This window comes from Lissotriton helveticus, chromosome 4_1, assembly GCF_964261635.1.
Source record: "Lissotriton helveticus chromosome 4_1, aLisHel1.1, whole genome shotgun sequence".
NCBI classification, from domain to species: Eukaryota; Metazoa; Chordata; class Amphibia; order Caudata; family Salamandridae; genus Lissotriton; species Lissotriton helveticus.
In genome coordinates, this window is record NC_136063.1 from 542234638 (window position 1) to 542247636 (window position 12999).

A 12999-nucleotide genomic window follows, 5' to 3' on the forward strand; every position below is an offset into this window, starting at 1 on the left:
GATGCAGGCTGCTTTCCTCGTCAACAAAGCATTATCAACTCCTCAGTGCCAATTCCTATTGATTCACTTATCCAGCCTCATCCCTCAGAACTACAATAAGTCATAATATGGACCTTTGATTACCATATAACAAATCTTGATCAGTTGCTGTACTTCACTTGCCAACTTTGCCAACAAAGATTCTTAAAGTTACAATCTCTCTCTGTAAGGAACAGTTAAATATCAAGCTGAATCTTGAGACATCACTGTGGGTTGAGTTCTGTAAATGTTATTCTATCTGTGGCAGACTATGAATCTGCATTAGTGTTATGGGTGAGATACGCCAGCTATTTATTGCAGAGTCTAAAAAAACAGAGTTTATAAGCTATTGATACAGTGCTCTGCCTTCTCTAATGATCTTTTGAATAATGAGTACCTCACAATGATTTATTGCTCTTAGTTTTTTATTTATTTTCAGCAGAATATATGCAAAAAAGTACCTCCCCCAGTGGGCACCTAGATTCTGTCCAATTGATGGTAGCAGGCTTGCAGGGCCATGTTCCCACAAGCAAGTTTCAGCCCAAGCTTCTGCTGATCTCTCAAGTTCTGTGTCCCATGTCTGTAATTGAGATACAAATGTAACAATTACAAGACATTCCTGTCACATGTTTAACTACATAAATAAACAGATATTTACAAGGTTAAATATGATTATATCAAGTCAAGTCAAGTCAAAAGAAGTCTTTATTCGATTATTCATCTTTACTTTGCACTATCATTTATGGTCTGATTTTCATTGAGTTTCTCAACCAATAGCCAGAACAACAAATATTCAAGTTACAGTTTGCATATACCGTTGAATGGATGCCTAATGCTTTTCCAAAGAGATTGTGTGCGTAAGCAGACTGTTAGACTATGGTGTAGACAAGATTCAGGGCCTGGTTTAGTGTCGGTGGAATGGGTTAATACATCACAAATGTGGCATATCTCATCAGCCTTCTTACGAGTGCATTATATCCCAAGGCACTTTAATAAGACAGATGGGATATCTCTCAGTTTGTGAAAGTGTAGCCCACCCCCTAAACTCTACATCAGGCCCTCAGTCTTGATATGAACTGTGGGTGAGCTCCAACGTTGTCAAAACCAATATTTCTCTTTTTTTTTTTTAACTGCTTTATTTGAGTTATGGTATCACACTATCATGGTCGGAATATCTACTGGCAAAAAAATCATGTCACAAATATAGTTTAGAAAACTGTTGACAAAATTGAGTTACTAATAGAAAATCTGCACCCAACAGAGCAGTATTTTTGTAAACAATACTTAGACCTCAATATTTACAATCATGTGATACTATTGTTATTGATATTCTGACATACAACTTTCTGTGAGGAATCACAAACATACATCGCAAACATACAGTTGATAGCTTGGACAATCTGCAAATTGTCCAACAAAGAAAACCTTACTGTGGTACATGAGCAGGAATACCCAAACATCATTTCTGAAAAGAAACAAAGCTGTAAAACTTCAAGGAATAAAATATAATGATTAGTATGGGCCTGATTATGAGTTTGGTGGTCCTACAGCAGATAGTGCAAAACGCTGTTTGCTGTAGGAACACCAAACACATGGTGCGACTGCCTGCCAGATTAGGAGTTTATTCCTGCTCTGGCAGGCAGTCTGACAACGGCGGTCTGGTCGACTCAAAGAAGAGCCTACCATGAAGAACGCTGGTCTCAGAGCACCACCTGCACCTTCCTGCAGGAATTGGGGGTGCAAATCGAGGGGGGCACTAGATGTGCCTCCCAACATGTACTCCCTGGGCCCTGAATTGGCAGGTTGCCTCATCGTCTTCCTTTTCATGGCAGGCTCACCGCCATGAAAAGGGTGGTGGTGAGGCAACTCGATAACGCTTGGTAGTGCCATTGCAGCACCACCAGCATATTTCTTCCTCTGACCGCTGGGCTAATGCTGTGGGATCCTCGATTCCTGATGGGCACAGAGGTCTGACAACAGCAGTTGTAATACTGCAGGCAGTCGCGCAGTGCGGCGCTAGCCTGACCTCCACAACAGGTTCCGAACTCATAATCAGGCCCAAACCACTAGTGAGATTAAAATAATACGTAGAGTTCAGGAATTGAGACAATGTTACAATCATCTAGAGAAAACCACCTGACTGTATTCCCTATTGCAAACAGTTTATTTCCTTTTCTGAGGCACTGGTGGTATCTTTTGATTTGATTTGTAGCACTGATTTCCTGAAACTAACTCTTTTCTCTTTCATTCAGGAAATCACTCAGTTCCCCTCAGTATTTTAAGTTGTTCTTTAAAAACTTGATATCAGGTACATTTCTTCAGCATCTAACTGAGTCAAAGTAACATGACCACACACCAAGGGCTGATTTATGTTTGTTTCTTCAACTGCCCCACTTTCATTGGTGATGGGCATGGGTGTCAGCTCATTCATCCCTTAACTCTCTCCAGCTGCTCTCTCTGACATACACTCAGTGGCGTCTCCCCAGCTAAGGCAGAGGAGCGTCACCCCAGTGCTTCACAACAGTGAAGTCAAGGAAACATAAAATTATAATAACTCATGTTATTATCATTTTATGTTCCCTTCTTGCTGCATCTTTGCAGTTGGGGTGGGGCTGCTCTTATAACATTGAAACAGGGTAGGAGTAGTTTGCCCACTTCTCGGTACACATGATAGTTTGGTAGTCCCTCTTGGACTGGCCAAACAATCATGTGCACTTCGCATCTTCTCCACCCAGACTGCATTACAGCCTGTGTCGAGAACAAGTCCAGGCCCCCATTTCCTGGCTGAGCCCCAATCCATGGAGCTCAGACCAATCTCAACACCGCATTGCAGTGTTCTAATTGGCTATCGGGAGTCTGGGAGCCGTCACAGATATGTGTTTTTTGTTATTTTTAAACTTTGTTTATCGCCCCACCCCACTGCTCCCGCTCACCACCGGGGTTCGGTAGCAGACGCTACTGCATTCACTTGTTGTGGATGAGTCTGTACTGACTCTTGGCTGCGAGTGCCCAATTGTTGACATGAAGGTTAAACATTGACCTGCTGAGTAGAGGAAAATACCCACACACCCACCAGAACTCATTCCGAGTCAACTCTCTGGATTCTCCCCGACAGATCGAGGGGCACTTACTTGCAGGGAATATCTCAGATGTGTGATAATCTCATATAAAAAATGTATTTATTTACATGATTTTCTACAGTGCAAGCCTCATGAGCTGTAATGAAATTTGCATTTATTGTAAAACACACACACATATATATGTATACATACATATATATTTCAAAGAAAGTTGCTGAGGCCAATTCACAGAAAAACACAGAATTTATTCTCCAAGTGAAGAGTGCCTGTAAATTAAAAAGTCTTTAATTTCCTGTCGTGTTTCAGCAGTTATGCCTTAGTCATAGTATTTCTTTCTATTAACCAATTCAATCAGTAAATATTCAAGCATTCTTAAATTCATGGGCGTTCCTTGTGTTCGCACCAAAGCAAAAAATATATAAACTCAGTTGTTTAAGCTAAACCAAAACAAATGTATCACTACAGCACCAATATTCCAAACGGAACATGGAAAAACATCATTTTATTTCTCACCATGAAATTATTATTATTTACAAATTACACATTATATTTGCAATAAAAGGTTGCCCAATAGGAGCGTGCACAAAAAGAAGTGATTGAAGAGAAGTGCAGTGAATCAAAGAAAGAGAAGAAATTCAAAGAAATATACAGAATATTTTACAATAGTTTCAATAATTATGGTATTTACAATTTCCATAACATTGTCACCTGGCCCATACACAGATAAACAATAACTAATCTCTAAGTTATGTCAACACAGCAGTCATGTCAATTGTGTGCACTTTTTGACTAAATGCTGGGTCCAAGGTGAATCTAATATTGTCGACGTTTCGACTCGACTTAAAGGCGTCCGGTGAGTTAAACCTGGACCATGCGAGTCTTCATCAGGACGTTCAAAAGGACGGGCAACCAAGGGTTAAGGATGACCCTAGAAAAATCAAAAGGGGGGGGGAATATAAGTTACCCCGCTGTAGTGATATATTACAAATGGAATTAAAAACACCAGGGGATGATTGCTTACCCAAGGGTGTGCAGACTAGGCTGCTTGTGTCTCGTAATCAATCAAGACAATAATGTGCAGAATGTAGGCTGCTTGTGTCTCGTATTCAATCAAGACTGCATCCTGCAAGACAATAATATGCAGAATGTAGGCTACTGTTCGTAGTGCCCCTTCAGAATTGAAGTAGTAAGGATGTCCCGTGGGTATAGCCCAGGGCGTTACCTTATATTGAGGGTGAGTCCAACATCCCTCACGCTGTGGCAGTTCATATGGGCGTTCTCTTTATCCAACTCCTTTTTCTAAATACAACGTATGGCGATTCTAAGGGGAAAGGAGGGTAAATAGTGTAAACCCCCAGGGTTAGGTAGTAACGTCTTATAACCCCTTGTTCCCCGAATTACCTTTCGTGATGCAACTCAGTGCCTCAGCGCTCCTGTCCTCCGTGGATCAGGTAGCAGAATCTGGGGAAAGTAAGAAAAGCTTTAAAAACCCGAGTTGTTGATCCAGTAATATGCCCCACTCATGAGCCCCAAAGATAGAGTCTCTTACCGCTGCCTATCAACTAGTACTCCGCAGATTGTCCAGTTTCTCCGTCTCTAGCCACATCAATGAAAACAGTCATGTGGCGCATGCGCAGTAGCCCTTGTTCTAGAAACCCCGGGACCAAAAATGGAAAAAGGACTACGCGGGCGCTACTATTGCACCGGTGATACTACTGAGGTGCCCGACTAACGGAGCCCCATAAGGTGATCCCCCTGTTGATGTAAAAATCATCATCTGTCTCTAATAGTGGACATATCCAGAGTTATAACGTGCCGGTGTCAATAAAAAGATAGACGAGATCCATCTATCATACGTGCTCGCGTTATGTTAAATTATCTAAACCAGTCTGTTATGCTCTAATACTACCCTGTGCATAAAGTGTGTTATCAAAAACGTCACAGTATTAATAATAAATGCCATATAGTATAGAATACATGTGATTTGCAGGCGCCATCTTGGATTGGGAGAATGCTAAGCTAAACGTGATGTATTAGTCTGAGCTGGAGACAGATATTACAATACAACAACATATAAAATTGAATTATTATAAACCACAGTTCACAATATGATATTATTAACACAACATTACATATTAACTGTTCATGAAAATAAGGACATGAAATATGGTCGTTATTAATCATCAACAATGATTAGCAAAATATGCAAATACTTGCCTAAACAATATTTAAGCAAAGCCAATCAATGAGGACGTGAGAGGAAAGTAGGGTCATATTCGTTTCTCGCCCCAAATCTCCTTATATTGTAGAACAGGTCTTATCATGAATTAATGACACACATACTAAATCCCCAAAAGAGACACTTGTCTGTTGATTTCCTCCAACTCATTAAGTCCTGTATTTACAGTGTCAAGGGTATGTATCCATTTGCACTCGCGTCTATTAAGGACATCATGCAGGCCACCTCCGCGTGGATTGGCTGACACTTTTTCTACAATCCACCACTTTAGACTGTTTTCTGAATGTGCAAAACGTGTGAAATGATCAACCAAAGGAGCCCCTATGGTACCACATCGTATGCGACTCATATGTTGCAAAATCCGGCACTTAGCTTTCTGTACCGTCTGCCCGATATACAGAAAACCACATGGGCAACAGATGGCGTATATAGCCCCTGAAGTATTGCAGTTGCTATGGGTTTTCAGACTATATGTCCGATCTTTATGAGTGAAAACGGTGCATTCAACTGTTAGGGGACAGGCCTTACAGGTGCCACATCTCGTATGGCCCACCACCGGTGGAAGCCCCCATAGTGTGGTTTGACCCACTGGTTGTTTCAAAGGTAGTAGGGATTTAACCACATGCTCCCTGATATTTCTACCTTTGCGAAAAGCATGCAAAGGGGGTCCCATTCCCCCCAGTTCTTCACTAATTAGATGCCAATGTCGATTTATACATTTTTTGATAGCATTGCTGTGAGTATTAAAGGTAGTGACACATACCAATCTATTCTCTGTCTTCCTTGGTTTCACCTCCAGTAGATTTTCACGATGATTGTGCCAAGCACGTTTACGTGCTTGCTTGAGCAATCGTACTGGGTAGCCCCGTTCACACAGTCTGGCTAAGAGAAGAGCAGATTCCTCAAAGTAATCTTCCTTTTTGTAACAATTTCTCCGCAACCTCAGGAACTGTCCGAATGGCAGATTGTCCCTAAGGTTGCGGGGATGGTGACTTGAGTAACGCAGCAAAGTATTTCTCTCACTGCTCTTTCTGTATAATGTAGTATACAGGGACCCATCTTCTATCTTAATTGTTATATCCAAAAAGTTAATAGAGGTGCTATCTGACTCAATGGTAAACTTAATGTCATCTGATAGACCATTCAGCCAGACGTAGAACTCCATGAGTTTCACAAGCTCACCTTCCCAAATGAGGAGCACATCATCAATATACCTAACCCACATCGAAATATGGTTCCGATATGGGTTAAGTGGATTGAGGATGTGTGTGCATTCATATTCATTCATGAATATGATGGCCAAGTTCGGAGCAAAGCTGGCCCCCATAGCCACCCCCCTAGTTTGGATGTAATATTTTCCTTGAAAAATGAAAAAGTTCTTTGACATAGCTATTGAAAGCAACGAAATGATAAACTCAGTGGGGACTCTATGTGGTGCACTTCTTTTATCCAGGACCTGCTCCATGCATTGCAACGCTGCCTGCTGCGGAATATTGGTATACAACGAACAGATGTCCAGAGTGGCTAACAGATATTTGTTGCAATCGTGTGATCGTCCCTCAATTAGCTGTATAGTATGCATAGTGTCCCTAATATACGTAGGTGTAGAAATTGCGATAGGTTTTAAAAACACATCCACATATTTACCTAATGGTTCCAACAAGGACCCACACCCTGAAATGATGGGCCTTCCAGGGGGGGTCTCCATGTTCTTGTGAACTTTTGGGAGGGTATAGAGGGTTGGTAAACGCGGATCCTTTTTATTAAGGAATTGATGTTCAGATTTAGTAATTATCCCTTCTTTCAGTGCTTTATCTGTTAATTTAGCAATAGCCACACTAATCTCCTTGGTGGGATCCCGGTTAAGGAGAGTATAATTTCCTTCTACCGCCAGTTGAGACAAAATTTCAGCTTTATAGTTGTCCAGACTCTGAACTACTATCGCCCCGCCCTTATCGGCGGGCTTTATAACGATGTCTTTGTTATTCTTTAAGGATTCCAGGGCGTTCTTCTCCTGTCGACTTATATTATAAGCAACATATCGACGTTTAGTCACCTCTTTTTCTATATCCCGTGAGACCACTTGCTCATACGCCATAATTTTGTGGTCCATCAGATGTGTCGGCGGGCTGAACTTAGAGGGTGGTCTTAATCCACTGCCCGAAAAAACAGGATTGTGAGGTACTTTCAGAAAATAATGCTTGAGACGAATTTTTCTGAAAAATTGTTGTAATTCAATTTTTAAATTGAATTTATCAGGTGTCGAGGTCGGAACAAATGATAGACCTTTGGTTAAAACATCCTGTTCAGCCGGTGTCAGCTGATAGTCAGATATGTTTATAATAGGATTCTCTGGTCTATGCTTCACCACCTGTAATGTTGGCGTCTTGTCTGGATCTCGCCATGGGAGTCTGGTTGGAAGCGTGTCTGCTTCTTCCCTCTCCCCGTACCTCTGTTCCAGGTTGTAGATCGGCCCCCCCTGGGTCTGCCCCAGGGGCGTCCTCTCCCGGGTGGGCCCCACCATTGGTCCTCGCCCAAAAAAGGTTGTTGGTCTGGATAGTTTTGGGCTGAGGTAGTAGACCCAGCTCCGGCACTAGTGCTAGGACGCTCGGAGTCGCTGTCTGAGCTGCTGCCAAATGAGGAACCAGAGAAGGTGTTGTACCTCTTGTATCCCCCTCTGCCTCTACTTGACAACCCTCCCCTTTGATCTCTTAGGTAATATCCCTCCTGTAAGTAGGGATAAGTGTGTTTTTTGTCATAGACTTTGATATCCTTCGCTACTTTTTCCAATTTAGTACTTTGGGTGTATATATCGAATTCCCTGATCGTTTTTTCCAGCCTTTCTAAAGCCTCCTTAGCATTTACAAGGGCTTTATCATCAATAATCTCCTTTCTTAATTCTGCTATTTCTCTGGTGAGTCTTTCTACCTCATCCACTGCAGTTTCAATGCCCAACACCATCCAATGTCTTGAACATGTGTTGGACACGAAACTGAAGTTCTCCTTAAATTTTGGGTTCTCCAGAAAAATAGCTGGCTCGTTCCGCACCTGTAATCCAACAGGAATCACATTCGAGCGGAGATATTTTGCCAGAGTATGACCGTGCAATCGCGTACGAATTAGCTTTTTTTCAAGTCTTTCAAGCTTGGATATCTTTCCATTCAATGACAGATCACTAGTGATGGTATTACTACTAGTGAAAGTCCCACCTCCTTCCTCCGTTAAGAGTTTGTCAATATAGTCCTCGCTATATGACAAAGTCTCTTTATCAGACATAGTCTGTTACATACACTTAAGAGACACAGGACAAACAACCATATACACAAATTGTCAATTCTTAAACAACAAACATATGACAAATACAACCCTCGCAGACAAGCTGCACTAAGGTAGCCATTAATGAAAATGGGGTAGCCCAAAAGGATACGGACCTGGGTCTATTGCGGTAAGGAAAACAATGGTCCAGAACCTATTTCTTTCTATTAACCAATTCAATCAGTAAATATTCAAGCATTCTTAAATTCATGGGCGTTCCTTGTGTTCGCACCAAAGCAAAAAATATATAAACTCAGTTGTTTAAGCTAAACCAAAACAAATGTATCACTACAGCACCAATATTCCAAACGGAACATGGAAAAACATCATTTTATTTCTCACCATGAAATTATTATTATTTACAAATTACACATTATATTTGCAATAAAAGGTTGCCCAATAGGAGCGTGCACAAAAAGAAGTGATTGAAGAGAAGTGCAGTGAATCAAAGAAAGAGAAGAAATTCAAAGAAATATACAGAATATTTTACAATAGTTTCAATAATTATGGTATTTACAATTTCCATAACATTGTCACCTGGCCCATACACAGATAAACAATAACTAATCTCTAAGTTATGTCAACACAGCAGTCATGTCAATTGTGTGCACTTTTTGACTAAATGCTGGGTCCAAGGTGAATCTAATATTGTCGACGTTTCGACTCGACTTAAAGGCGTCCGGTGAGTTAAACCTGGACCATGCGAGTCTTCATCAGGACGTTCAAAAGGACGGGCAACCAAGGGTTAAGGATGACCCTAGAAAAATCAAAAGGGGGGGGGAATATAAGTTACCCCGCTGTAGTGATATATTACAATTTTCCATTTTTGGTCCCGGGGTTTCTAGAACAAGGGCTACTGCGCATGCGCCACATGACTGTTTTCATTGATGTGGCTAGAGACGGAGAAACTGGACAATCTGCGGAGTACTAGTTGATAGGCAGCGGTAAGAGACTCTATCTTTGGGGCTCATGAGTGGGGCATATTACTGGATCAACAACTCGGGTTTTTAAAGCTTTTCTTACTTTCCCCAGATTCTGCTACCTGATCCACGGAGGACAGGAGCGCTGAGGCACTGAGTTGCATCACGAAAGGTAATTCGGGGAACAAGGGGTTATAAGACGTTACTACCTAACCCTGGGGGTTTACACTATTTACCCTCCTTTCCCCTTAGAATCGCCATACGTTGTATTTAGAAAAAGGAGTTGGATAAAGAGAACGCCCATATGAACTGCCACAGCGTGAGGGATGTTGGACTCACCCTCAATATAAGGTAACGCCCTGGGCTATACCCACGGGACATCCTTACTACTTCAATTCTGAAGGGGCACTACGAACAGTAGCCTACATTCTGCATATTATTGTCTTGCAGGATGCAGTCTTGATTGAATACGAGACACAAGCAGCCTACATTCTGCACATTATTGTCTTGATTGATTACGAGACACAAGCAGCCTAGTCTGCACACCCTTGGGTAAGCAATCATCCCCTGGTGTTTTTAATTCCATTTGTAATATATCACTACAGCGGGGTAACTTATATTCCCCCCCCCTTTTGATTTTTCTAGGGTCATCCTTAACCCTTGGTTGCCCGTCCTTTTGAACGTCCTGATGAAGACTCGCATGGTCCAGGTTTAACTCACCGGACGCCTTTAAGTCGAGTCGAAACGTCGACAATATTAGATTCACCTTGGACCCAGCATTTAGTCAAAAAGTGCACACAATTGACATGACTGCTGTGTTGACATAACTTAGAGATTAGTTATTGTTTATCTGTGTATGGGCCAGGTGACAATGTTATGGAAATTGTAAATACCATAATTATTGAAACTATTGTAAAATATTCTGTATATTTCTTTGAATTTCTTCTCTTTCTTTGATTCACTGCACTTCTCTTCAATCACTTCTTTTTGTGCACGCTCCTATTGGGCAACCTTTTATTGCAAATATAATGTGTAATTTGTAAATAATAATAATTTCATGGTGAGAAATAAAATGATGTTTTTCCATGTTCCGTTTGGAATATTGGTGCTGTAGTGATACATTTGTTTTGGTTTAGCTTAAACAACTGAGTTTATATATTTTTTGCTTTGGTGCGAACACAAGGAACGCCCATGAATTTAAGAATGCTTGAATATTTACTGATTGAATTGGTTAATAGAAAGAAATAGGTTCTGGACCATTGTTTTCCTTACCGCAATAGACCCAGGTCCGTATCCTTTTGGGCTACCCCATTTTCATTAATGGCTACCTTAGTCATAGTATTGAGGTATAAACAGTGTCCAGACACAGGTGCTTTAATATCCTACATATCCAGGATACATTGGTAAAGTACCTCAGTGTTGTAAGTATTCTTGTATTGCTGAATAGTTTTTTTCACTCCAGCCATCAAAAAACTTTCTTGCCTGGTTTCCTAAACTAACACGATTTGCCTATCCAAGCCACACTGGGCTACATAGAATTTCATGTGCTTATAAAAAGCACAAAGCTTTCACTATCCACAGATCTCCAACAGTAACTTAGCGCCAAAATCCATTAAGATGGTAACAGTGCACTCAACAAATGTCAGTAATGGACCACCCCTCAATTTTTTTCCCAAGCTGCAAGACCTTACATTTTGGATGTGTGTTACCTTTTACATTATGCATCTTGGGGTGGGTTGACCTCTAGTATCACTGAGGAGGCTTAGCAAGAGTCTCACTCTGTGTCTGGCGGGACAGAGTATTAGAGAATTTAGCAAACGGGTCATGGGCATCTTCAGAGATAGCAGGAGATCAGATGAGATGCAGTTAGAATCAAGCGTGGTACAACGTGTGTCCTTGGACATGTGCTTTATGAGCATAGCTCTGTACAAACAGAAATAGAGAGGTAGGGAGTACAGTAAACCTAAATACACCAAGCCACATGAGGTGGTGATCAATCAAGTTCCATGACCAAGTGCTGGGAAACAGTGAGATGCACTGCGCATCAGAGGAACGATTGAGCTGCAAGTATAAGAAAGTAATTAAGAGCACAGTAGTTTAGCAAATACTGAGAAGTAGCAAGCCATGGAGACTGGTGCAAGTTGACAAGTCCAAGTTATTGGGGAGACCAGAAATCAGTGTTCATCCCCTAGCCATTGGAGTCTGGGTGATTGGTAAATCAGTAAATTGTATTTATCCCGCACCCATGTTTTGGGCAAGGTGGTCCTGTGGCTACATTGCTGAGTTAGTGACACAGTCATGGGCCACAAGAAATATGTCATACTACAGTCATACCACAGCTAAATGTGTCCTGGTGATGACTATCAAATTTAAAAGGGCCCTTCACATAGATGAAATAACTACGCTCTCCACTACATTTCATGAAATGCTCAGATTTTATTTCATATACTGTTAATTTATGATCCAGATGTCTCACTTTGTGTGCCATTTTGCATTTTACATATTTATTAAATATTTATATTTGTCAAAAACTTGCTGGTTCAATATTATTTTTGTTTCTTTAACAGTAAGGCAGCTTGGTTGGTAATGTTATGTTAGAAGAAGTGCCGTGTTGGATAGGTTAAGTTATCACAGGTGACACAGTACCCTTAAGTTTAAATATTTTTCCCTACTCTGTCATTTTGTTTCAATAGTGTTGCAGTTGGGTATGTTTCACCACTGCACAATGTGCGTTCACTGAGTTGCTAAATTTGTGAATATTCCGCTTCTAGTCTGACTGACCAGTCATGTAGTGGCAGCTTAGCCCACTGAACAAATTACCAAATGCCCTGTATGAAGGTTAGAATTGGACGAAGCAAAACTCCAAAATCTGTCAGCTTGTGTGCACTCCTCACTAGTAGACCTAACTTGGTCCTGATCAGAAGTACACAAGGGGGCTTAGGCATTATAACAGAATTTCTACTACTCACAAAGATGTACAGTAAAACACATTATTTCATAGCTTTGCGTAGGTGGTTCGATGTTATTTAATGCATTTTAAACCCAATATCCAAATGTATTCATGTGGCTTTTTAATCATTAAGGGGCCTGTTACCATGGCGGGCAGATCGCCACCGCCTGGCCTGCAGTGGGGATCCGCCCGCCATCACACCTATATTTAGACCCTATCATATTACCATCGGAGGGGTACCCCGGTGGACAGAAAGTCCATCCACCACTTATCCACCGGTCAGCAATCCGCATGATTGCCGGCCAGGCAGAAAATGTCCACAATATGGTGGTGGTGGTGCATTGCAGGCACCGGCATCCAAAGTATTATGATGCTGGTGGTGGGTATGCCTTTCCATTATGGAGACTCCACCATGGAAACACATATGGTGAATCACTTTGGGGGCCCATTGTGGGCCCCTGGGGGTGTTGGGGGTGG

The 12999-nt window shown here is 41.5% G+C and overlaps 1 protein-coding gene across 1 annotated transcript in view; it reads right to left on the bottom strand.

Annotated features, from left to right (window-relative positions):
- Window positions 1-12999, bottom strand: part of CRISPLD1 (cysteine rich secretory protein LCCL domain containing 1) — a 313945-nt gene that overhangs the window by 233574 nt on the left and 67372 nt on the right. The window contains exon 3 of the mRNA XM_078687130.1: window positions 480-598. Coding sequence (XP_078543256.1) covers window positions 480-598 — 119 coding nt within the window. The remainder of the gene's footprint in view (window positions 1-479; window positions 599-12999) is intronic.